Below are 26,920 nucleotides of genomic sequence, written 5' to 3'. Positions count from 1 at the left end.
GTATGGACCGGTCCACAATAGAAGGAACTTCTTATCCATTTGGTGGTCCAATCTGTTATCAAAGCATAGCACAACATTCCCCTCAGCAAAGTCTCTTTCCCATCCCTTGCGAATCTTAGCATCCAAGCAGGCCTTTTGTCGATTCTTTTGAATCTTTGTTTGATGTAGGGCGAGGCGTCGGGTTTCATCTAGCTTCTCAAGTTGCACCAACTGGGCCTCTACATGTTCATCTTCTGTCATTGTCTGTTCTTGTGTCAATCTTCAAGCCGGAATCTCTATCTCTGGTGGTAAAACGGCCTCAGTACCGTACACCAACTCAAAAGGAGTGTGACCTGTAGACGTTTTATGAGTGATGTTGTAAGCCCATACGGCTTCTGCGACCTTCTGATCCCATTGGCTCCTGTTCCCTGTAGCCATTTTTCCCATGGTTTTACAAAGGAGGCCATTGGTCCGCTCCGTTTGACCCATGGATGCTGGATAATAGATGCTAGAAGTGCGATGATCAATACCCATGCGATCCATGAGTAAGTCCACTACTTCATTTAAGAATGGACTTCCATTGTCAGATACTATTTTCATGGGTGTCCCAAACCTTATGCAGATACGTTCAAATATAAAATTTGAAACTGCCTTACCATTTGCTGCAGGGAGGGCAATAGCTTCAACTCACTTAGTGACATACTGAGTGGCTACCAAAAGATACTTCTTTTTGCAGGTAGTCATGGGCAAGGGCCCGACAAAATCTATTCCCTACTTCTAAAACGGATGGATGGACATCACTGGGTGATGTTGCCCAAGGCGCAAATCCTTCCTACCAAAGAATTGGCATGGTTCACAAGTTTTGCAATGCATAGTGACATCCTTGAACAAGGTCGGCCAATAGTACCCAACATGTAAAATCTTCTTAGCTGTATAGTCACTGGCGTAGTGGCCTCCACAAAATCCATCATGATAATGCTTTAATAGCTTAGGTACTTCATCTACATCAATGGCCCGTCTTAGTACCCCATCCATGTCCTGACAGTACAACACCCCATCAAAGAGGATGTAGCGCCTACTATCTCTGCGGATCTTCTTTCTCTCATAGCTGGTACTGTCTGGAGAAAAGGAGAAAGCAGTCGAAAATCTGTAGATACTGCCATACCATGGATCCCTAACTTCTATGGCCGCTACAAGGGTTACATCAAGGCAATCCTCTAAATCAATCAAAGCATTTTTCAAGTTGGAACAACCTCCTTTTACAATTTTGAAAGAAAAATCATATTCCTGTAAAATTGCCAATCATTTGGCCAATCGGTCCATGGGATTTGGTGATTGAAGAACCTACTTTGCAAGACCAGTGCTAGTGAGTATAATGAAGAACTTTCCAGCCACATAATGCTTAAATTTGTCAATGCAGAACACCAAAGACAAGCTATGCTTGTTAGCCTCTGAGTAGCGTCGTTCGGTGTCGAGCAATTGTCAAGAAGCAAATCGGACGGGATACATGAACCTATCCTCCCCTTGCTGGAGAAGAATACCCGCCAGAGTGTGCTCACCAAACCCAGGATTGATATAGAAAGTCTTTGACCAATCAGGATTCTGTAGAATGGGTTCTGAAGCCAAAGCATTCTTGATTTGTGCAAACCCATGATCACAATCCTCATCCCAAGAGAAATCAACCCCATCTTTAATAGCATAGTCATGCGTCGTGTCAAAGCAGCATATTGATCAATGAAGCCGTGATAGTATCTTGCTAGATTGACAAATGAGCGTACCTGACGTTTGGTTGATAGTGAGGAGAGCTTGAGGATAGCTTCTAACTTCTCGGGGTCAGGCAGGCTTGACGCCCTCGGATGAGACAATATGTCCCTGTAACCTCCCTTGAGTGGCTCCAATGGTGCATTTCTCAAGGTTGGGACTGTCATTCGCATCATTGACCCTTTGGAAGGCCAACCTAACCTTCATGATATGCTCCTTACGTGACGAGAATATACAAAAATCATCTAAAAACACCTCCAAGAAATCCCCCAAATACGGAGCAAACACCATCTGCATATATCTTTGAAAAGTAGCAGGAGCATTGGTGAGGTCAAATGGCATTACTTTGAATGCAAATGTCCCCCCGGGTGTGGCAAATGTGGTTTTAAGCACATCTTCTTCGGCAATTTTGATTTGATAAAACCCAGAGTAACTATCACAGAAAGTATACATCTCATGACCACTTACCTACTCAAGAATGAGGTCTTAAAAGGGAAGAGGATGATGGTCCCTCTTGGTGGCTGCATTGAGTTTCTTCTAGTCGATGCAAACCCACCACTTGTTTTTCTTTAAGGTGACTACCACTGGTGAAACCCATTCAGTATTGTAAACCGGAACAATAAACCCAGCTTCTATAAGTTTCTGCAACTCTGAGCGCAAAGCATCGGTCTGTAGGGGTCCTAATCTCCGATACTTCTAAGCCACAGGCTTCGCATCAGGCTTCAGCTCTATCTTGTGGTCTATGGCAGTCACATGGCGAAGGTCGCGGTAGCTAGTTGCAAAGAGGTCAGGGAAATCTTTGAACATTTCTAGAAACTCGTGTTTCTCACTTGGAGTGAGCTCTGGAGAAAGCATAGATTCAACCTGTTAAGGACTAGCTGTTACCTTTTTTGCAGGCGACAGCATCGGAGACCCTCCATCATATAAACTTCCTCTTCTGAGAACTCCTCCCTCCCATCTAATTCTTTCATTGATTCAGACACCGAGGATGAGAGAGTATCACTGTCTTGCTCCTCTTCTTCTTTTGGTTCCATGGTACTTAGTTGTACCGGGATCTTCGGTAACTCCTGCCTGTATCTTCGATGTCCACTACATAGAAATTGACATAGGTGGTCAACCCATTGACAGTGATGGGCAAATCCTCAATGACTCTCAGGGTGGCAAGTCGTCGACCATATGCTACCTTGATTCGAGTGGAGGAACGTTTTGTACATTTCAAATTCAATTTTTTCATGATTCGGGACACCATGATATTACATGCGGCTCCCCCATCAACACATATACTTTTGACGCGGCAATTATCTATGATGACATCTACTGTATGTGGGTGCCGATCAATTTCTTCAGAGATAGAAGAGACCTCTCGTACCTTTCTCTTTTTCTTACTCCTCTTTGTTGAGAGCCCTTGCTACAGCTCACATCTCACCTTAGGGCTTAATGCTATTAGTTGAGAGAGTGAGATGCTCAAAGACCGATGAGCAAGGTCATGAACGACCGAATAATCCTCTTGTCTCGAGCCAATGGGAACATACGAGGACGACCACTTACTTCTTGCGAGATCTTTTAGTCTTCTCTGTAAGTGAGTATGCCATCTCAACATCTGAGGGCTTTGAGAAGGACACCTTCTTCCTGTGGCAGCCCGATCTACGGTTTGGAGAGGAGTTCGAGGTGGTACGACTTCTTTTTCTGAGATCAAGGATGTCTACGTCAGAATCCTTAATGTCTGATTCACTTAGAAGATTCACCCTTGGAATATTGGGACATTCCGTGCAATAATGACCCTTCTGGTGGCACTCGAAGAACACAATATTGGCACGTTCTCTTGGAGGGCGATTGGATTGATTTCTAATAACCACCATCTCAAGCCGAAGACCATTCAGGGCCTTGGCAAGGTCATTGACTCCGGGTTCCTTAGCAGTGGGGAGGGGGGGAGTAGGAAGGAGGGAGGCTTGTGGGCGAGGCTGGGAAAATCTTCCAGATGGAGGTTGAGGATATACTCCTTGTTGAGGGTAAGCATCTAAGGGAGGACCATACATTTGAGATGGAGGCGGTGGATACATCCTTGATGAGGGTAAGCATCTAAGGGAGGACCATACATTTGAGGTGGAGGCGGTGGATACATCCTTGATGAGGGGTGAGGGTATGCCCCTGAGTTAGACCCCGTAAGTTGTTGTTGCAAGAATTGAGGGGGTTGCGAAGGGACAATCGTCTTCTTTGAAGCGGGGTCAGACTGAACTTTATCAAACTTTTGAGCAATCTCATGTGTTAGCACCATAGTTTCTAGATTCTCCCATTTAAGCTTGAGGCGGAATTCGTCACTTGCTCCTGCTACAAGGTAGCCCAGCACATGCTGAGTCATTCCAACTCGAAATCTGCCTTTGCTCTCCTGCGTGGCAATAAAACGGTCTAGGAGCAGGGCCGCTCGATCTACATATCAACGCGCCGTGTCACCTTCTGACTACGTCAAGTTTGCCACCTGCAGGTACACATTCTCCGGCTCCTTTTCTTTGCCGAAATACTGAATCATCACTGCTGTTAACCTTGGCCAGCTTTGGCAAACGTTGACGGCCTGCTTCTTATACCACACTTGAGCCAAATCCTCTAGAAATGTGGGAAGAACCAACAATCATCTAGCTTCAGTAAGAAAGTTGAGAGAAACACATTAGCGCTTTAAGGCCATAAGATACTCATTTGGATTTTCTTCAACATGTCCACAAAACACGAGAATGTCAACCAAGCTTGAAAAATGGAAAAGAGAGAGTCGAAATGAGGCTTATCTATTGACAAACAATGGAAAGAGGCAGCTTAAACTAAAAATCAGGTGAAGATACATCTACAAAGCACACATAGGCAAGGTAGGGTGTGACTGGTGTATTGTGAAATACTACACGAGAAGAATCTTCAGCCGATAAACTCGTATCAAATATGCCCAACACTTAGTTTCATGATGACCACAATCCTTGCATTCCTTACAAATGATCACCCTCCTTCGTGGCTTGCGGCTTTGTTGGGGTGGTGCTTCCACTCGCGTCATACATGATTGAAGTACAAGCTTCACGTGCCAAGAAATCAACAACTATATTTTGAGCTCAAGGAATATGCTGAATTTTTACCTCTTCAAATTGTTGACACAATTCCAATGCTTATTGATGTCGTGGAACCAAGTCTTTGCTCCGCATCTTCCACCTTCCACTAACTTGTTCATACACGAGTTGAGAATCTCCTTGCATCTCAAGTTGCTTGATGTGATGTTCTAGCGCCTTTTGTAGCCGAAAAATGAGTACCGAGTACTCAGCTTGGTTGCAAGTACTGTTATGGATAAATTTGACCCAAGTAAAAAGGCATAAATATGAGTGTGTGTTTGTATGTGTGACAATAGTATAATAAAATATGATGTGCATAAAGCCTAGGGTTGAGGTAGCAGGGCATTTTCATGTGCCACCCTTCCACGTAAGAGGACCCATAAGGTGTGATGTACATAATTCATGATAGTAATATTATAAAATGTAAGGTAACATGGCTCCTCCATGTGCCACCCCTCCACCTAGGCTGCATTTAGTGAGATATGGCCCAAAGTCCATGGGAGAAGTAATATGAAATAGGTGGAGACGGATATTATATTGGATTACTCCCTCTATGTAGGATAGGCCCATGTGGGGGAGGTATAGAAGGTCCAAGAATACAAGTTAAATAATGGGAAAAGTAGGATGAGGTGGCAAGATTCCTTGTGCCAACACTCCACTTGTCCTCCTAGATGTTTGAACGTATTATAAAATTGAGGAGAGACCAATAAATTATCATAGACTTGAGATATGGGGCTTGATTTATGTGGAAAAATGAGACAAAGGGTTGTTGCGCAAAATTAAGAGTGCATAACCGCCTAGCCCACATGGGAGACTTTTCCACACACACGCATTTATTGGGAGAGACCCTCTCTCTTGGCTATAAAAGGAGGGGGCTATTCCTTGATGAGACACGCTTATTCTTGTAAAGCCACCTAGCTAGTACTTTGATTTCGCCCTTCCCTTCCTTTCAAATAAAGCATGGCCCTCTTCCCTTGATGTCTTCATCTTTACATTCCTCCTCCCATCATGTACATGCTTCTCTACCCCCTCTCCCTTTCCCCTTGTGCCATAGTCTTCCTCTTCATTCCCTCCCCTTCTAATCCTATTTCCCCTGCCATGATAACGTTTCGTCCTCACGTTCTCCTTTCCTCTATGGCCCTTGAGCGTCGCTATGCTTAGTGAATAGCCTCTTGTCCTGATTTCTTTTCTTGCTAACAATACTTGGTGTGGCTGCTGGGATCGCAATCTCCACGGCTAGTCATATAAAATCTGTTACTCCTACGACTGGGTGCGGCTCAGCGGCCTCTTCTATGCGCAGTTCTCTACTCTTGCACTTCCAAACTATGTGTCTTCCCTGTCTCTACGACTGCAAAACCTCCCTGCTTCTGTACTTTCAGTCTGCATGCTTTCCGCTTGCGGTTCCTACGTGTATTCTGACTGGCAAATCTTTTGCTCGTAACGATCGCATCTGCAGAACTGCAACATCTGTGCTCCTGCACGCGCATTCGCACGTCTACTGTATACACACCCGCGCGCATCGTAGACAGATCGCTATGGTTTTATGGGCTGCTGCGTCTTCTGGTCGCAGATAGTTTTTCTGGGTTTCTACAAAACTGTAACAGATCTCGCGCCCCCCTGTCTCTTCTCTTTCTCTTTCTCCTCTCCTCTCTTTTTATTAAAGAGCGGGATTTGAACCCAAGACCTCCCGCTTCACAAAAGAGAAACTTATCATTCGGCCAACAAGTAGGAAGTGATGAAAATGTATTTTTGCTTACATATTGAAATCTCAGGAACTGTAACTCTCGAACCGTGGGGAGTTTACTCTTGCAGTAAAAAGCAAAAGTATTTCATTTCATGTGCTCTATTCACATCTCCTACTAGATCGTCGATTCGAAACTTTTCCAAGTTCACTTGACGGCCGCACGTCACACGAGGAGGATGGATATTTATGTCACTTCTCGACGAGTTTAAGGATTTGGTGCCTGGTCCTCCGCTCATTACGTCTACCAATTGGCGAGATCTCTTTCATGATCTTCATGTCAATCTGCAACGGCTGATTGTCCAGTGCGTTGTTCAAGGAGACGACGGGTGGGATGATACAGCGTGGATGATTCAAGGTGAAGAACTAGTGATACACTGTGAGAACTTTTATTTTAATTCTAATCATTGTGCAGTGATCGAGCTACTAGCTGCTTTAGAGGTAATTAAAAGGATGTCCTTCGAAGGATGGGATGCTCCCCAAGCTTGGGGGGAGATTTGACGCATCTGTCTATTAATTGCTGTGGATAAGCTCGTCTTGAATGGTTTATTCTCAATCTCACTATAAAGGTTTCTAGGCCTCGGCTATGGTTAGTAATATTTTGACTAAGAAATCCATTTGTACCTAATCAACCTTTTGTGCCTCATTTCGAGCTTCAAGTTGTAATTATTTTTTGTCTAAAGATGCAAGTTTATTTGGTACTGAACGTTTGGCTCAAGTATTGAATTCTCCCCACTCTCTCCTTTTACCTATCTTGGACTACCGAGAAACTTGAGATGTCTGAATTTTAGTCTTGGTGTGATCACATCTTGGATCCTTCAATTTGATGGAGCTTACAAACCTTCGACCAAGGCTGCTAGCGTGAGTGTGAAGCTCACTTCATAGGGTGGTGAGGAGTATTGTTATAGCGAGTCTGCACTTGCAAGTACTTGCAACCAAGCTGAGTACTCCGCACTCATTTTTGAGCTATAAAAGGCACAAGAACATCACGTTAAGCAACTAGTGTGTGAACAAGTTAGTGAAAGGTGGAAGGTGCAGAGCAAAGACTTGGTTCCACGACATCAACAAGCATTGGAACTGTGCTAACAATTTGAAGAGGTAAAAATTCAGCATATCCCTCGAGCTCAAAATATAGTTGCTGATTTCTTGGCACGTGAAGCTTGTACTTCAATCACGCAGCATGACGCGAGTGGAAGCACCACCCCAACAAAGCTGCAAGCCACGAAGGAGGATGATCATTTGTAAGGAATGCAAAGATTGTCATCATCATGAAACTAAGTGTTGGGCATATTTGATACGAGTTTACCGACTTCGGAAGATCATCAGAAAGGTCCTCAAGGACATTGCTCAAAGAAAGGATGCCAGACCGCACACCCCTTGAAGAAATAACATGGCGACTACAAGAGCTGGAAGAAGTTGAAGGTGATGTGCAAGCTCTCCAACTGTTAACATTTGTCATGGCATTCTTGTTTGCCTTGAACAACCTCATGCAGCGCCGCGTCTCTAACCCTCGCTTGTAAAGATGGCTGCGATATCATGAGGGTTGATTCTTTTAAGATTGTCTATAAACTATTCTATGCTGAAAATTCTTCCCGAATAGTAATTCACAATACAGCAATCACACCCTACCTTGCCTATGTGTGCTTTGTGGATGTATCTTCATCTGATTTTCAGTTCAAGCTACCTCTTTCCATTCTTTGCCCATAGATAAGCCTCACTTCGTCTCTCTCTTTTCCATTTTCCAAGCATGGCTGACATTCCACCCCTCCACCTAGGCTGCATTTAGTGAGATATGGCCCAAAGTCCATCGGAGAAGTAATATAAAATAGGTGGAGATGGATATTATATTGGATTACTCTCTCCATGTAGAATAGGCTCATGTGGGGGAGGTATAGAGATCCAAGAATGCAAGTTAAATAATCGGGAAAGTAAGATGAGATGGCAAGATTCCTTGTGCCAACCCTCCACTTGTCCTCCTAAAGGTTTGAACGTATTATAAAATTGGGGAGAGACATGGGAGACTTTTTCACACACACCATGCATATGGAAGTATACATTTATTGGGAGAGACCCCCTCTCTTGGCTATAAAAGAAGAAGGCTATTCCTTGATGAGACACGCTCATTCTTGTAAAGCCACCTAGCTAGTACTTTGATTTCCCCCTTCCCTTCCTTTCAAATAAAGCATGGCCCTCTTTCCTTGATGTCTCCATCTTTACATTTCTCCTCCCATCATGTACATGCTTCTCTCTCCTCTCTCCCTTTCCCCTTGTGCCATAGTCTTCCTCTTCATTCCCTCCCCTTCTAATCCCATTTCCCCTGCCATGATAACGTTTCGCCCTCACGTTCTCCTTTCCTCTATGGCCCTTGAGCGTCGCCATGCTTAGTGCCTAGCCTCTTGTCCTGATTTCTTTTCCGGCTAACAGTACTTGCTGGTGCAAACTTGCTATAACAATACACCTCACCCCTTGGTGAAGTGAGCTTCACACCCACACTAGCAGCCTTGATCGAAGGTTTATATGCGCCGTTAAATTAGAGAAGCCAAGATGTCAACACATCAAGACTAAAATCCAGACATCCCAAGTTTCTTGATAGTCCAAGATAGGTAGAAGGAGAGGATGGGGAGAATTCAATACTTGAGCAAGACGTTCAGCACCAAATAAACTTGCAATCCTTTGTTCTTCCCTTATCTGGGACAAATTGAATGCTCGTGTACGCTCGTTCATCTTTCTCAATTCTCAACCAAGGGTTCTCAATCATATCAAGCACCTTACTTTTGCACGTGCTATTTGGGAATTTCTTGATGGCATGTACCTTCGCGTCACTCCCATGAAACGTATCTCCTTGGAAGTTCAGCTTCGTCGCCTCGATCCGGCTACTTCCCCTTCCATACGGGACCACATCAATAAAATGCAGAGCATGCATCAGGACATCCTCCATGCAGGCAAGGCTATCTCCTCCGAAGATATGGCTATTACTCTCTTATCTCATGTTATTACTGACAATCGATATGCAGCATTCTATTCTTCTCTTATTATCTCTGGCCGCCTCAGCACCATCACTTGGGAGGAACTTGTCCCCATGATGATGGATCAGGAGGAACAGTTCATTAAAACCTCTGATGGTTCTTATGAGGCTCTTGTGGCCCACCGTCCCAAACCTCGATCCAAGAATGCCCCGTCCTCTGCCACTAACTCATCTTCTTCGGATCCCTCCAGTGACCGTCCTGCTCCCAAAGGTAATTGCAATCACTGTGGCACTCCTGGCCATTATTGGCGCAATTGTCCCTACCGCAAACACAAACGAGCTGACGCACCCCTGGCCGCTGCGGCTGATGCTTCCCTTATCCCCACTCCTGCATTTGTTCACCTTGAGCTCTTGAATTCGGTACCCCTTCCTGCAGTGGAGTCATTGGCTCTCCATAGTTCCGATGCTCGTGAATGGATCGTTGATAGTGGGGCCTCTCGGCATATGACTCCCTCCTCCTCGCTGCTCTAGGATCTCACCCCTCATTCTGGTCGTGTCTGCATCGGCGACAAGTACTCTATTCCTGTTCATTCAGAGGGCTCTCTTGATGTTATTCCTGATGGCAAAGGGGGTAAACACTCTTCTCGTGTTCTCTATGTTCCGTCTCTCGGCTTTCATCTTCTTTCGGTTCATCAGATTTGTCAAAACAATATGAAGGTTGAGTTTGAAGCGGCCTCTGTTACCATCCGCGATCGTGCTACCGGACAGCCGGTTTGGACCGGCCATTCTACTAATGGTATCTACAAGCTTATCGCCCTTCCCTCCTTTACAGGCACCTCTCTTGGCGACCTTTGGCACTATCGGTTTGGTCATCTACACATTGATGCTCTCCATCGTGCTTTCCGTGATCAGCTTGTCCTCGGCCTCCCTAACGTCGGCACTCGCCAAGGTCTCTGTCCCTCTTGTATATTGGGCAAACAACATCGCGAGCCGTTCGCCCATCATGCCTCTCGCCGTGCCACCGTTCCGCTTGGTCTTGTTCACCTCGACCTATGTGGCCCTATGCAGATTATGTCACTAGGGGGAGCCTCGTACTACATGCTCCTTGTTGATGACTTCAGTCGCTATTCTTGGATCTATTTTCTTTCCCACAAGGATCTGGCTTTCAGTCGTCTGGCTAGCCTTGGTCGAAAAAGAATCCAACCACTCGCTCAAAATTCTTCGTGCTGATAAGGATGGTGAGTTCACCTCTCTCGAGTTTGATCGGTTCTTGAGTAGTCATGGTGTCAAACGGGAATTTGCCAACACAGGTACCCCTTCTGATAATGGCGTGGTTGAACGTAAACATCGTACCGGCGTTGAAATGGCTCGGACCATGCTAACTCACAGTCAACTCCCTCAATCCCTCTGGGCCGAGGCCATGATGACCGCGATCCATACTCTTAACTGCTCTCCGACATCAGCAGTTCCAGGCATGACCCCTTATCAGGCTTACTATGGATCTAAGCCCGATGTTTCTCATTTTTGGGTATTTGCTGTGATGCTTATGTTCATATTCCTAAATCTGATCGTGGAAAGCTTGATCCTAAGTCCCACAAGCTCTAGTTCGTAGGCTACAACTCCATCTCCACTGGATATCGCCTATATGATCCTTGCCGCCGCATTATCTCCGTGAGCAGGGATGTCCTTTTTGACGAGCAGGTCCTTCCGCCATCCTCCGACTCTCCTCCTGTTCTTGGAGATCCGTCCGATGCCCCGGAGCCCTCTATCCCTCCACCTGCCTCGTCCCCCGTTACATCACCTCCTATTCTCTCTTCTTCGCCTCCTTCTCCGGCACCCTCGTCTGCTCCTCCTTTGGAACCCCGCTTGGTACGTGTTCCGCGATGGCTCATTGATACTCTCCACTCCTCCGGTCTTGAGGATCCCTACTCCGAACCACACCCTGATGATGGGCCTCGTCACTCTCATCGCCACCCCCCACCGTCCTCTTCTGATCCCCTCCATGTCAATTACGCCCTTATGTCTCGCATCCTCGCCACTCGCGAGCCCACTACCGTTCCTCAGGCTCTGGCCCCAGCCTCATTGGAAACAGGCTATGGAAGCGGAAATTCATGCTCTTCTTCGGAACCATACCTGGGATCTTGTTCCTCGTCCCTCACACCGTTCCGTAATCGGTGTCCGGTGGATATTCAAAACAAAGTACGCCTCTGATGGTTCTGTCGACAAGTATAAAGCTCAACTGGTGGCTAAAGGCTATGCCCAACGACCCGGCATCGACTATGGGGAGACCTTTGCACCTACCGCCCGGATGAGCACCATCCGAACGATCCTTGCTCTTGCAGCCCACCATCAGTGGCCCATTTTTCAAATGGACGTCAAATCTGCATTTTTGAATGGTGATCTTCAAGAAGAGGTATATGAGGATCAGCCACCCGGCTTCATTAATTCTCGTTCTCCTTCCATGGTCTGTCGCCTTCGCAAGGCCCTCTACGGTCTCAAGCAAGCTCCTAGGGCCTAGAATCAGCATATTGATACCTTCTTCTGCCGCCAAGGACTTCATCGCTCTCTGGCTGATCCCAATCTTTATCTCTTTCATGAAGGACAGCTTCATACCTTCATCATTCTTTATGTGGATGATCTAATCCTTACTGGGAGTCATACCAATCATATCCTTGCCATTAAAGTTGCTCTTCAAACTGAATTTGAGATGACGGATATGGGCCTCCTCCATTTTTTCTTGGGTCTTGAGATTTGGCAGACTAAGAGGGGGTATTTTGTCTCTCAGCAACGCTATGTTCACGAGCTCCTCGAAACTTTCCACATGGCTGACTGTCGACCCATCACTTCTCCCATGGATCCCAATTCTAAACTCTCTGCTTCTGGGTCCACTGCTTATCCTGATGCCTCCCTCTACCGCCAGCTTGTTGGTTCTCTTCTCTGGCTACTTAACACTCGACTGGATCTCGGCTTCTCTGTCGGCAAGCTGTATTGCCCTTGCTCGCAATCCGGTTTTTCATGCTCGGACAAAACACATCGAAATTCAGTACCACTACACGCGAGAGAAGGTTCTTGACGGTACCATTTTGCTCCTCTTCAGCACCACTACCGACAACGTCGCCGACATTTTTACCAAACCTGTTTCCTCTCCCCTTCTCCAACGTCATGCCAGCTCTCTGGGTCTTGTGCCACACCCTGGAGCTGAGAGGGGGTGTTGAGACTGACATCTCCAGGGTAGGCTGGCCGACTAGCTCCCACGCAGCAGGGGGGCCAGAGGGGGTAGGCTGGCCGACCAGCCCCTAGCCGACTAGGTCCTAGCCGACCAGCTGGTCGGCCCAGCAGTTGGCTGACCGACCAGGCTGGTCGGTCTAGGCCATCTGGCCGACCCTCCCGGCCTTCCCTATAAAAGGGTTCTCCCCCTTCCTCATCTCACTCACTCCTTGCAGCAGCTCCTCAAGGCTTCAGCCTGCTCCTGGCCATCCCCACCTGAGCCTCCCCTCAGCTGCTCTGTTGGCTGCCCACACTCCCTCAGCAGATCCCTCCTCTTTCCGGGCTCCTGCCTCCTCGCTCCAGGCTTCTTCTGTCCCCTCGTTCCAAGGTTCCTGCCTCTTCGCCCAGGCTCCTTCAGCCTCCTCATTTCTAGGCTCCTGCTTCCTCGGTTCAGGCCCTCTAAGCCTCTTCGCTCCCAAGCCCCTGCCTCTTCGCTTCAGGCTTCTCCAGCCTCCGTGCTCTCAAGCTGCAGCCTCCTTGTGCCCCTTTCCTCTGCTTCAGTTCAGCCCCTTCTGCAGCCTCCTTGTGCCCCCCTTCCTCTGCTTCAGTTCAGCCCCTCCTGCAGCTTCTATTTCTTATCCTGTTCAGGATACTTTGTATTTCAGTTGTTGCCCTGGTTTATGGGCTGAGTTACAACAGATCTGTTTGTGGCACATCTTGTTGTCTCTAGTGTTCTCTGTGTGGTTCTGTAGCTTCAGTTTGTTTGCATCTTCCGCTGCCATTTTTAACACTTCAACGACGAACGGCAAACGGGGTGTTCTCTTTTGCCCCCCCCCCCGATGTACCCTTAAACCGTGAGAAAAAGGGATCCCCATTCTAGCCAAACGGGAAGTCGGATCGGAATAAGATTTTAAGGGAGTGATCTACCCATCAAGTACCCCCTATAACGGTATCTAGAGCTCCAATCCGCTCAAAACAAGTAGCCCAAACGGAGCATACCAGTTTACAGCAGAAATACAAGAAGAAAAGCTTGAAAGAGAAGGGAAAGGAGGTCATTTTAAGTGTCTTCTCAACACAAACGAAGCGGGAGTCGGATAAGTACCACCACCTCTACAACACTTGAAGTTTGCTGTAAAATAAACCTTCTTTTTTGAAATTACAGCAAGACATTTTCTCTCTTGTATTACTAAAAGGAAAGAATGGAAGGGGAAGGGACATATAACAATGAACTTATTCCTTTTCCTCCATTACCCCAAGGAGAGAGAGAAAGAACACCTTCACCCCCTCTTGAAGAGGATGGATTAGGTGAGAGTTATACACATCTTGAGTATGATAACCCACAAATAGATTTACAGCAGTCTCTCCTTCAAGAACCTCCTGATAGGAAGTTCTCCTTTCGTAATGAAAGAAGAAATGAGACCAGCCAAGAACAAGGTGATGAGTTCACGCCTTCAACTCAAAACCCAATACACATGGATTCTAATCCAAGTGCAAGAGGAAGAGAGGAGACTCCTGTTGATAAGCTGGTTTTCCAACTTAGCAATATGATTGAGCAGTCCATTATGACAAGATTAGGGACTAAGAGGACTTTAAACTTCGGGAATGAAGAGTTGAGTAACCCTTCTAAGAGGTCCAAATTCCAACCGCGAGAGAGAATTGAGTTCCCCAAATATGATGGGGCAAGGGAGGCTGACAAAATCCTCAATTGGATTCGTCATTTTGAGCTATACTTTGCCTATCAAGACAAGACCGAGCAAGAGAAGCTTGCTCTTGCCACATTGCATCTGCAGAAGGATGCTCTAATGTGGTGGTCCTTGTCACAAACAGGAAAAGAGCCTATTCATGAATGGGCTAAATTTGTGGAGCAACTGAAAACCACTTTCATGCCACCGAGGCATGAAGAGAACCTAACCTTTCGTTGGGAGAGGTTTAGGCAATTCGATAATGAGAGTAATGCAGATTTTACAGCGAAACTCTCTCTAGAGTTACCCGAAAAGAGTGAGGAAGATAGGAGAAAGAAGTATTTAGCAGCTTTAAGCCCAAAAGTAAGGTACGAGGTTGAAATGTTTAACCCGACCACGCTTAAGGACCTCACTAAGCTGGCTGAAATAGCTGAGAGAAAATTGAATCCTCGTAAACCCTTCAATAAGGAGTATGGATCATCATCTAAAACCAATAATATACCCACTTTTAGGAAACCAAACCGGTTTAAGAATAATAAAGGGAAGGGTAAAGCTCTTGTAAGGAATGTGAACAGCCAATCACGTCCTGGATGGGTGCCATTTCCTTCTATGACTGACGAAGAGAAGAGGAAGTTGATTAAGGAAGGAAAATGTTTCGGTTGTAAGAAACATAAGCCAGGGCACGTATGGCATAAGTGTCCCGTTCTTTTGGCTAAGATTGCCAAGACGAATTCAATAAAAGGGAAAGCCAAGGCATCCAAGCAGGAGGGTGAGGCTTCTACCTTGTCACCCTCGAAATCTACTGTGACTATTGAGCTAATAGTGAATGATGTCCATTCAGCCAATACCTTTGGGCCTCATGATCTTTTTAAGGTGTATGGATTCGTGAATGGACAGAGAATAGTGGTTCTCCTAGATGATGGATGTAATTATGACTTAGTAAGTGATAGATTGGCAAAATTACTCCATCTTAAACCAGAACCTATAAAAAACATGTCGCTTTCAGGAGCTTTTAGGGGACACAATGAAGAAGACACATCCATAGTACAAAATATTCCTTTTCGTATACAAAAATATAGAGATCGAAGGGATTTTCTAGTAGCCCCTTTACAAGACGTTGACATGATTCTAGGTAAACCATGGCGGTATGATTTTAACCTTGCTATTCATCCTCATACTCATCATTGTTGCTTTGTACATAAGGATCGTAGGGGATCGGGACGTGTATACAATTCCATTGATTACTCCTACCCAAGCGAAAAGATTGGTAAAAAGAGGGGTAGATTGTAATCTTGTGTATATATGGGATTCACGAGATCTTCATATCTTAAAAGAAGATCGGAAGAGAAATGAGTTCCTTAGAGCTTATGAGGATCGATTTTCAAGAGATGACTCATTCGAATTGCCTATGGAGAGAGAAGATGATCATGCCATAGACTTAGAGCCAGGAGCTTCTCCTCCATGTAGAGCCCCATATAGGATGAACAGGATAGAAATGGAGGAGGTAGAAAAACAAATTGAAGATCTGTTGCAAAAAGGCCTGATTCGACCAAGCAGTTCTCCATTTGGAGCACCTGTATTATTGGTTAAGAAGAAGGATGAATCATATCGTATGTGTATAGATTACCGTGCTTTGAATAAACTTACGATTAAGAACCGGTATCCGATTCCAAGAGTGGATGATTTATTGGATATGCTTAAAGGTGCTAAAGTTTTTAGCAAATTGGATTTGAAATCTGGTTATCATCAACTTCGTATGAAAGCTAGGCATGAACATAAGACTGCTTTTCGCACTCTCACTGGACATTATGAGTTTTTGGTCATGCCTTTTGGCCTAACTAATGCTCCAGCCACTTTTAGTAGGCTGATGAGAAGGGTTTTGCGACCCTACTTGGGAAAATTTGTCATAGTCTTTTTCGATGACATTTTAGTGTTCAGCCAGAATGAGGAAGAGCATAAGGATCACCTTGCTAAGGTGATGGAGCTCCTAAGGAAGGATCGATTGTTCCTAAATACCAAGAAGAGTGAGTTCTTCAAGACAGAAATAGAGTATTTGGGACACATTGTGTCTGCCGAGGGAATTCGGGTTGACCCTAAAAAGGTCAAGGCCATAATTGAATGGCCAATACCCAAAAACATATATGAGCTGAGATCCTTCCTAGGGATGTGTAGTTATTATCGCAAATTCATTAAGAATTTTGCACGTCTTGCTTCCCCACTGACAGATTTGTTGAAGAAGCATTCCTTGTATGAGTGGGGACAGGTTCACCAAGTAGCTTTTGAGGAGCTTAAGAGAACATTGGTGACTGCACCAGTGTTAACACTTCCGGACATGGACAAAGAGTTCTTTGTTATATGTACGGATGCAAGTGGTATCTCGATTGGGGCAGTGTTGATGCAAGGAGGGCATCCCATTGCTTATGAGAGTAGAAAACTTCAAGGGGCTGAATTGAAATATATCACGTATGAGAAGGAGTTATTGGCAGTCATTCATGCTCTAAAGTTATGGAAGCATTATTTATATGGTTCTGCTTTCAAGATTAAGACTGACCATCAAAGTATCAAGCACTTGTTCTCTCAACCCATTTTCTCTTCAAGGCAAATCAAATGGGCTGAATATATTCAATCCTTTGGACAACCAAATATCGAATATCAGCCAGGAAAGGAGAATTTAGTAGTTGATGCTTTGAGTAGACGGCCCCAAGTTAATCACGTTTCTGTGATTAAGGAGAAATCATTAGGAGCAATGGTTGAAGCTTATCCTTTAGATGAGGACTTCGCTGACATTTATGGGAAGATTCAGCGTAATGAGGTCGGGGATTTAGAGGCTTATTCCATCGTGGAGGCATACTTATTTTTGAGACGTGCCATATGTGTACCCAAAACATTTCGGTATCTAGTCATGAGTGAGTTACATGCGAGTCCATATTCTGGACATAGAGGCATTAGAGGGACCATTGACAATATTGAGAGATACTTCCATTGGCCTAAACTTCGCAAAGAAGTTTCGACCTTTATTCAAAAAGGTAACGTATGTCAGCGCATTAAATCTGACACAAGTAAGACTCCTTGTCTTTTGCAACCTTTGCCTATTCCTTCGGAAAGGTGGGAACATATTACAATGGATTTTGTGTCTGGTTTCCCCAAGGTTGGTCAGTTTGAGCAGATTTTCACTGTTATAGATACGCTGAGTAAACAAGCTCATTTTATTCCCTGTAAAAAAGAGTTGTCTGCTCCTGAAACAGCAAGGTTATTCATTAGGGAAATCTTCAGGTTACATGGGTTACCAAAATCCATTGTATCTGATAATGATGGCCGTTTCATTAGCAACTTTTGGACAGCTCTATTAGAGAATCTCGGAACCAAACTGAAATTTACTACAGCCTTCCATCCTCAAGGAGATGGACAAAGTGAGAATGCCAATCAAACCATAATTACTTTACTTCGAGCTTATGTCCATGACCAACCTAGAAGGTGGCCAGAGTTCTTACCCATGTTAGAGTTTGCTTATAATAACACTGTACATACTTCCACCAAGAAAGCCCCATTCGAAATCATCTATGGGCAATGTTTACCCACTCCAATAACACACTTGGGGGAGCGAATTTTTGCTGCTGACCAGTTTGCTGAGGATATGTCACAGGTTATTGAGCAGGTAAAAGAACATATTAAGAAGACCCAGGTTCAACAATCCAAGGCAGCCAATAAAAAAAGAAAAGAAGTTTATTACAAGGAGGATGATTGGGTTTTATTGAAGATTGATAAAAGAATAATCAAGTCAGTGAGAGCAAGTACCAAACATGTCAAGCTAGCACCGAAGTTTTATGGTCCATTTCAGATTTCAGCAGCTTTATATCCAGAAGAAGGATCCAGAGCATATGAGCTGAAGTTACCAGCCCACTGGCGTATGAAGAACATCTTTCATGTGAGCAATTTGAAGAGATACCATGGCGATACTTCTGCGTTTTTGGATACTCAGCATCAAGAAGAACCTGAACTTGAAGATGGGACTGAAGTTCTTACTCCAGAACAGATCGTGTACCATAAAGAGAAGAGTACTCGTGGAAAGAAGAGATATATGTATTTACTGAAGTTTAAAAACCAGCCAGCTAGTGATGCACAATGGATGGAAGAAGAGTTCTTTACAGATTTTCCACAGATACTCGCAGATTACAAAGAGGCGATGCAATGGCAGAAGTAACAAGAGAAAGTGCACGTAAGAGGAAGAGACAAGCAATAATCCAGAAGAGGACTTCTGCTCATTCAAGCAGGAGGGAGTGTCATGACAAGAGAAATGATTATTTAGTTAATTAATAGTCATTAGAACTTTATTATTGTTAGGCGCCAATTTGATGGTGCGGTTATATGTTTGTATTTATGATTGATCAAGTGGTGTAAATAGTACCGCTAAAACTATGTAACATTGGCCAATGATTAGTAATAAAGATGTGCACACACGTGTCTAGGTCCTAGGGGCAATAGGAAAGGGAAAGGGTGCATTAGAGTGCATTGAATGGTAGGTGCATGGGTCATAGGCTAAGGGTAGGTGTAAATGGGAAGATGGAACTTGAGTGATCTCAAGGGACATTAATGAAAGGGTATCACCCTTTCATTGTGAATCTCACGTTGCATTCTTTCTACCACATTGCATTCATCCGTCATCTCTCTCCCACCTTGCATGTAGGTCGAAAAATAAACAAGTACTCTCACGAGGGCGCTCTTCCCCATTGGAGGGCCAATCGGCATTCAAATTCTGCATGCATTGCACACATTTGCATTTTCAAAAAGTGTGGATCTTCACAAAGATCTTATACAAAGTGCCCAATAACATGATCGGTCTCCATTGAGACACTAAATTTCTGCAACCTCCTTTTGGGATAAGATGAATGAGACCCTCCAGAGTGAGTCCGGCATCTCACCCGAGTCCCAAACGCCCTGCAAAGCTGAGGTGATGTAATCCCCAATCTGATCCCAAAAATTTTATTTAAAAAAAGGTGTAAGCCCATCTAACCTTGGACAACTACCCTTATAAAGGTAGTAAGAGTGGTCCTGAACTCTATGTTGGTGAAGCGTGCATCAAGTGAGGCTCTCATACCTCTATCCATCAACATAGGAATATGATGCCAAACAACATGTCTAGCATCTCATCTCTGGCCTATGAATTAGGATCTGCAGTCAGAAGAGAGGCATAGTACTCTAAAGCAATATGCATGATGGCATCTGGATGTGTTTGAAGTATCCCATCTAAGTCAACAAGCTACGAAACACTCTCTCTACTATGTCTAGGGCCGAGAGTAGAGAAGAAATGCTTGTTGACTCTACCTCCGATCTGCGTCCAAAAAGACTCTCTGGCGTGAAAGGCATACTCTTCTCTCTGATCTAAAAGTGTCTGCTAATGAGCCCTTGTTGCAACAAGGCGCTCCTAAATCCAAGCATCTATAGGCCGTTTCTGCTCCTCTCTCTGAAGAGCTGCCAGCTACTGTCGAATGGCAATCTCTCTCCTGCGAATCTCATCTCTCCCAATACTAGCAACAGAATAATAAAAGTTGCTAATATCAAAAGAGGCTGCAGCCACATCTGACCGGGACGGCCGCCCACCCTGCAGGTGAGAATCCCAAATCCATAGCATTGCCTTTGTGAGGCCTTCCTCTGCATAGAAGGCATCTGGAATCCTGATACTGGCAGAGCCGCCTCTCACCCGAGGCTCTGAAACCACCAAAACAATCGGAAAATAATCTGAAGTGGACACCCCTGCGCTAATGCATACTGCTAATGCATACTGTCCAGTGCATAATCATCCACATAAAATCTGTCAATCCGCGCATGGATAGGCATCCTTACTCTCCTATTCGACCAAGAAAACAGAAGAGACTGTGGCTGAGTGTGAAAAGCATCATCATACAAATATCTCTACCACTAAATTGAAAAAGGAAGGCATCCCATGCTGCTCTCTCCAGGGAGTGAATGCCACCTTCCCTACCCCCTCTTTTGTCTAAAGGCATTTCAACCATGTTGAAACCGCCCCCAATAATCCAAGAATTTGCAATATGTGACAAAGAGAGCAACTCCTTCTAAAGGAAGACACGATCCCCTCTCAAGTTGGGTGCATAAAGGTTAAGGAAGCCAACCTTACGCCCACCAATCATCAAAATAACCCATTGTGCTCTAGAGGGGACTATGACTCCGTGTCCAATAACCAAGGGGAGCATCGAAGAAGAGATAGAAATGCAAATGCCTCCCCTGGTGCCCAAGGCAGGTGACCAAAAAGTATGGCCAAAAAGAGGCTTACTTGACTTGGCACAATCTCTACCATCCAGCTTATGCTCTTGGAGCATAAGGATATCAATGGGGCCACTTGAAACACCTGGATGGAGTTAATTACGAATCAGCTACCGACGGCAGCGTATACCTCCCACCGAGGCCCTGAACGTTCCAACTAACAATCCTCATCGACAGGAAGAGGAGGCCGGGTGAAAGGCCCTATCCAACCTGGTGGTGGAGAAAATCCTCTCCTGTGAAAGCGTCCTCCTGTCAAGCGGAGGGAAATCAACTGATGAAAGAAAACCAACTCTAGCAGAGGGGAAAACCCTATCCAACGAAATCCCAATAACTGGCTCCCCTAGGGTAGAGGGTACAAACTCCTCCTCTATCTCAAACTCTGCCAAATCTACCAGTACTCCAAAAGAGTTCCTATAGGTGGACATAGGAGTGCGAAGAATCCCTACACCCGAGGGAGAAGGAGAAAAAACCCCTTACCTCTATCAAGAGGTGAAGTGTGACTAACAAAGAGAGGGGGCTGATCAGGCACATTAGTGATAGGACCTGAAGAAATGGGTTGCCCCTCCTGATGAGCACGTTATTAAAAGTGGCAGCGGAAGATGTAAGCAAACTGAAGCTACAGAATCACACAGAGAACACTAGAGACAACAAGATGTGCCACAAACAAATCTGCTGTAACTCAACCCATAAACTAGGGCAGCAACTGTAATACAAGGAGTCCTGAACAGGATGAGAAACAGGAGCTGCAGAAGGGGCTGAACTGGAGCAGAGGATAGGGGCACAAGGAGGCTAGAGCCTGAGAGCACGGAGGCTGGAGGAGCCTGAAGCGAGGAGGCAGGAGCCTGGGAACGAGGAGGCTAGAGGAGCCTGAAGCGAGGAGGCAGGAGCCTGGGAACGAGGAGGCTGGAGGAGCCTGGAGCGAAGAGGCAGGAGCCTGGGAACAAGGAGACTAGAGGAGCCTGGAGCGAGGAGGCAGGAGCCTGGGAAAGAATGAGGGATCTGCAGAGGGAGCGTGGGCAGCCAACAGGGCAGCTAAGGGGCTCAGGTAGGGACGGCCAAGAGCAGGCAATAATTGGAGCCCTGAGGAGCTGCTGGAGTGGGTGAGTGAAATGAGGAGGGGGAGGGCCCTTATATAGGGAAGGCCAAGGTAGAGGGTCGGTCTAGTTGGCCTAGACCGACCAGCTTGGTCAGTCAGCCAACTGGGCCGACCAGCTGGTCGGCCAGGGGCTGGTCGGCCTGGTCTACCCCCTCTGTCCCCCTGCTTCGGCCCTGTTGCATGGGAGCTCGTGTGCGCCCTGTGGGGGCCTAGAGATGTCAGTCTCAACACAGGTGGGGGGACTAGGGCAACCACATCTACACCTGCAATAAAATCACCTGCCTGTAACTGAGAATGATCTGAAGTGTCTTGTAGAGGTGACAGAGTGTCCAACCCTCACAGGCATCCAACGGGGTACTGATCGTACTGTGCGCGCTAAAGAAGAGGGTCCAGGTCTAGGGGCTGGTCCCGAAGGTCCTGGACGAGAAGGGGAGGCTCTAGTAGAAGAAGTAGGACGAGAAGGCGAAATAAACCGTTTGGGCCTTTTCTTCTTCCTTGGGCAATCCGTGGCTAAGTGCCCAATGGATCCTACAAATCCTGCACTGATCCTGTCTCCCAACAACCTCAACTCTGTTGAAAAAAGAAACCATCTGGTCGTTGAAGCATAATGTGATCATCTGTAATATCAGGGTCAGAGACAATGACCCTGACTCGTGGCACCCCATCTCATCTGACAACCTCTGTCGCTGAAGAGGGCATGCCAAGGAGGGGGGGGGTCTCTGTGACCAACCCAAAAGTAGCTCCTATGGACGGTAAGAGTCGATGGTAGACCTGAGAAAGGCCGGGGAACTTGATGAAAAGTGAGGTAACCCTGCTATCTTCCTTTACTGGATCGAAACCCAAAGTGAAGGGTGTCAAAAAGATCCTCCTGGAGCTCAATGCCAAAGGACTTGCCCTAAGTACTGAACTTGCAACCTCTAGAGAATCAAATACCACCTGGAAGAACCCTCATCCGAGCAAACGAACATTGGTAAAGTGCCCTGCGAGGTCTCCAGGTAAAGCCGAAAGCATCCAATCCCTAGCCTGTAGCTTGGAGGGGTGGGAACCGTGGATGCGAGCAAAGAGTGAGGTGGCATACTCCTGCTCTAAGTCTGTCTTGAGCTGCTGAAGCTCGTCGCAGCTAGTGGAAGCGGTCGAGGATTGGCTGAATGGGAACCCATTCGTCAATCAAGGTGGAAGGGCCAACACGAACATGAGGATGCTCTGTCCGTCCGACAACCTGTTACCAGAGAGAGAAAATCTCTCTCTTGTTCCGTCAGGGGATGAAGAGGGAGGGAGGGGGAGGGAGGGAGGTGGTGAAGCAGAGGCAAGGGCAAAAGGAAGGGGTGGGGGAGGGGAAGGGAGGCGGGGTAGGAGGAGCGGGGAGAAGGGGTAGAGGAAGGAGGGCCGGCAGGGGGGTAGGGAGAGGAGGGGAGAGGGCAACGGGGTAGAAGCGGGTAGGGGGAGCAAGGGGTACGGAGGAAAGGGCAGCGGGGGGGTAGGGAGAGGAGGGGTGAGCAGCAAGGGAGAGGAAAGAAGCGGGGTAGGGAGGGGGAGCTAGCGGGGAGGGGAGGGGGAGCTAGCGGGGTAGGGAGAGAGGGAGCAGGGTAGGGAGGGAGAGGCGGCGGAGAAGGGAGGGGAGCTAGCAGGGTAGGGAGAGAGGGAGGGAGAGGTGGCGGGGGTAGGGAGAGGAGGTAGCGGGGGTAGGGAGGGAGGTAGCGGAGGAGGGTAGCAGGAGAGGCAGCGAGGGGGGACAGCAGCAGGAGGAGGGGGCAGCAGCCCGGGAGGAGGGGCTGGCAGGGACAGGAGGGAGGGGAAGGGAAGGGCTAGGAGGGAGGGGAGAGGGGTGCAGGACGGAGGGCAGCAGGGAGAAGCAGGACGGGGAGCTCAGCCTTGCCAAGGTTTAGCTGTGTTGAGTTATGTTAAATAAAATAATTTCATAAATTTACTAAACTAATGTATCTTATAAACCAAGATTGATTATATTTCCATCTAGCAGTACATTGGCACTGAAGATATCAAACACGTTAGGTGCACAACTTTGCATAAGACAACCAAAACCATGTAGGAAAGTTGAGGGGTGGGTTTAGGGAAGCTTAGAGGTGCAATGGGCAAAATAATTGTAACAAATCAAAAAGGATTTAGACAATTATGCATATATACAAGTGCGGCCTCTAGTGGACGTTAAATTCTCTCTCTCTCTCTCTCCCTCTCTCTCTCTCTCTCTCTCTTCAATAAGAAAAGATGCAACGACGAACATTAACTCACATCAAGTGCAAAACTAGGAGCAGATTTTGTAAAACTTACTGCCGTGGACCGTAGATTTTAATTTGGCGAATGTGAGTATCACGGCCATTCTGATGATTTGATAGAACAGCAAGTTGAATTAGGAAGGCCCTAAGAAACTCTCTGCCAAAAGAGGGGGATATTAAGGCTGCTATGAATTATCATAAATACTCTTTGAAAAGCAAAGTTCCTGATTTAGAAAATTCACATTGAATCATTTGGACAAAGTGAAATGCAAACCCAGCCGACAGGTTCCATCAATTCGACCAGCTTTATCTCCTGCAAATTGCAAGACCCTTTCAATAGACCAAGTTTGGATGACAGTTTACAGCAGATGTAACAGGCAGTGGTCAATCAAAGATCAAATCCTGGCACAAGATTGTTTCAACTACCCAAGCATTGTCTGTATGCCACATCAAAGTCCCCGTTTATCATCAATCAGTAATATTGAGAACGCTTACTCGCAAGTCATGAAACGAATTGCCAGCTCGAACGGAGATCTTGTTTGGAGTGTAGCTCTCGTCGTGTTTGTAATCCACGTATATAGCAAGTTGCTGCAGGAGCATGACGTTAAGCACTAGTGCCAGAAGATTGAAGGACCCCATTAGAATGGAGCACATGTTACAGCAGACATCGAACCTGCAATCGGACCTTCTTCTGAAATTGGATATTCACGAGATGAGGCTGTGCTCCATCAGATCTGCAGGCAGGATCACAATAAGCGACCTAGACTTGGCAGAATTGCCTCTAAGAACAAGCTTGTTGAGAGGTATAACTGCCAAAATGTCTCAAGATTCGAATCACGCAGCAGGTCGACGCCATTGCCCGGCTTGGCAGAGCTGACGCTCCATACAGCAAGCTTGCCTATCTCCCGCTTCTCCCTTTCATCTTCTCGCTCGACCTCTCCTGCGCTCGCGATTTCTCCAATGTCATTCGGAACCTCCATAGGCAAAAGCACTGCTAGCAGTTCCGCGCTTAAATTCGAACAATCTCGTCCTAAGATGAAACAATCTCGTCCTAAGATGAAAGAATGAACAATTTGAAATTGTATCTTCAAGTTCCCTGAGATCTTCCTTTAAAGTTTTGGATAGGAAAAGGATAAATATTAATCTTTTTGACCTTTTTTTTTTTTGAAATTTGAATCGCTTGATGACATAAAGTGCTATGTAAAACTGAATTTATTACAAAATTGGGAATTTTGGTTAACATCAATGCATGTTCCAAACTAAATAATGGCAACTAAACACGGGGTTGCGCTCGTTTGCGAGACTTAACCCAAATCCTCATGACGCAAGCTGACAACAACCATGCACCACCAAGTACTCTCTTTTGAAAGGATTTGCAGCACTTCAAGCCTTAGCAAGGTTCTTCGCGCAAAAATCAACGTATGAGCCGTGGTTAGGGGTGAAATGCCACTCGAACCAAAGCTAGTTGGTTCTCCTCGAAATGTGTTGAGGCACAGCAATTGACTAGATATCTAGGGATAAAACATTGTTCGATGCGGGCTACGAGAGCGGTACCAAATCGAGGCAAACTCTGAATACTAGATATGAACTGTATTCACAACTGTAGACATGAAGTGCATTGTGAATACTTAAAATGGACACGAAGTGCATTGTGAATGGTTGAAAGTGGAAGAAAGTAAATTTTCTTGTCATTTAAATTAGGTTCTTACGCTTCAAGTTATAATACTTTCTCGAACTCACAGGGTTTCCTTTTATATATTGTAACTCTTTGAAGTCAATGTTGTTCCTAGTCATACACAAAGGGAACATACTTGTCAACATCATTGACCATTTTAGTCCATTGGTTAGTCTTGTGTTGTTTCATATGTTTTTCGATGTCTGTAGTTTGGCCAAATATTTCTTTCCATTGTCTAGACAAGTGATGCAATATATAAATTCATTACTGAACTATGATTGTTGCATGAGATGCTTGGATTGTTTCTAAAATAACTGTGTATAGAGTGGAATAAAGTATGAGAGAAAGTTGATGTAATTATATGGCAATATGAAAAAGGTATTGATTTGAATAGGGTTTTACCTTGTGTTGTCACCTTTTTGGGTTCTAGAAAGATAGTTAAAGCATGCCATAATGTTGCTCTGCAAACTTTGGGTCCACTTTGTATGTGACCTTTCCAATTGTTATTGGCCATTCACCTTGTTGCAAATCGTACTTTGAATTGCTACAATATTTTATCAATCTTCACTTTTCTTCGTTGGTGAGCTCTTTGAAATCGACGTTGAGTCCAAAGTGTAGCATTGTTATTAACATAGCCATGCCCTTAGTGTATTTGTCAACAATTATTTATGCTTTTGTACAAGCCAACACCTGGTCTATCATTTCCTTTCTATTGGATAGTCTTTGTATAATATGCTTTATGAAGCCATCTACAAGCTTATTGTTTCCTTTTGACCTCTCTTCAAAGATATTGCTTACCCTATCCATGAGGAGATGATAGTGCTCGTGTGAATCGAATCCATAGATATATTCACTTGGTAGTATTCTCGCTATGTTGGCTCTTCTGGTTTGTTTGTCGTTGAAGAAAACTTACTTTATTTTTTTTGCTTCTTTGAAGCATGCTCTTCTTCGTCTATTTTTTCTATCACTTTTCGCTTAAATTGTTGAAAGAGCTACAAATTAAAACAATTTTATGAAGAGTATTGTTGAACGACATTAAATAGATAGAAGCTCACAATATTAATGGATGTAGAGAAACCTCTTTTATGCTAGCCATCTTCATGAAGAGAGATACCTCTTTTGTACCTAGTGAAAAAAAGAAAGAAAAAAATAAATGAGTTATAGTGTTAATCATTTATTAGGCTTCGTTGGATGAATGAGTTATAGTGTCAATCAATTCTT

The 26,920-nt window shown here is 45.4% G+C and overlaps 1 protein-coding gene across 2 annotated transcripts in view; it reads right to left on the bottom strand.

The window, feature by feature from the left end:
- APC10 (anaphase promoting complex 10) overlaps positions 1-25,114 on the bottom strand; it is a 31,138-nt gene extending 6,024 nt beyond the window's left edge. The window contains exons 1-5 of one of the 2 annotated variants that reach the window (XR_015541690.1): positions 24,835-25,114; positions 24,698-24,758; positions 24,520-24,612; positions 24,299-24,337; positions 24,080-24,181 (exon numbers count right to left, since the gene is read on the bottom strand). Coding sequence is in view for 1 of the 2 variants with exons in the window: in XM_087380698.1 (XP_087236824.1) it covers positions 24,080-24,181; positions 24,267-24,337; positions 24,520-24,612; positions 24,698-24,758; positions 24,835-25,004 (497 nt within the window). In the remaining variant the exon portion in view is untranslated. Of the gene's footprint in view, positions 1-24,079; positions 24,182-24,266; positions 24,338-24,519; positions 24,613-24,697; positions 24,759-24,834 lie in introns of both variants that reach the window. The other variant, XM_087380698.1, reaches the window with a different exon arrangement.
- Positions 25,115-26,920: the final 1,806 nt, after the last annotated feature.

The sequence above is a fragment of the Dipteris shenzhenensis genome, chromosome 10, assembly GCF_047967505.1.
Source record: "Dipteris shenzhenensis isolate YYH24624 ecotype China chromosome 10, Dip_SZ_1.0, whole genome shotgun sequence".
Taxonomy (NCBI): domain Eukaryota; kingdom Viridiplantae; phylum Streptophyta; class Polypodiopsida; order Gleicheniales; family Dipteridaceae; genus Dipteris; species Dipteris shenzhenensis.
This window is presented reverse-complemented; position numbering and strand designations above follow the sequence as displayed.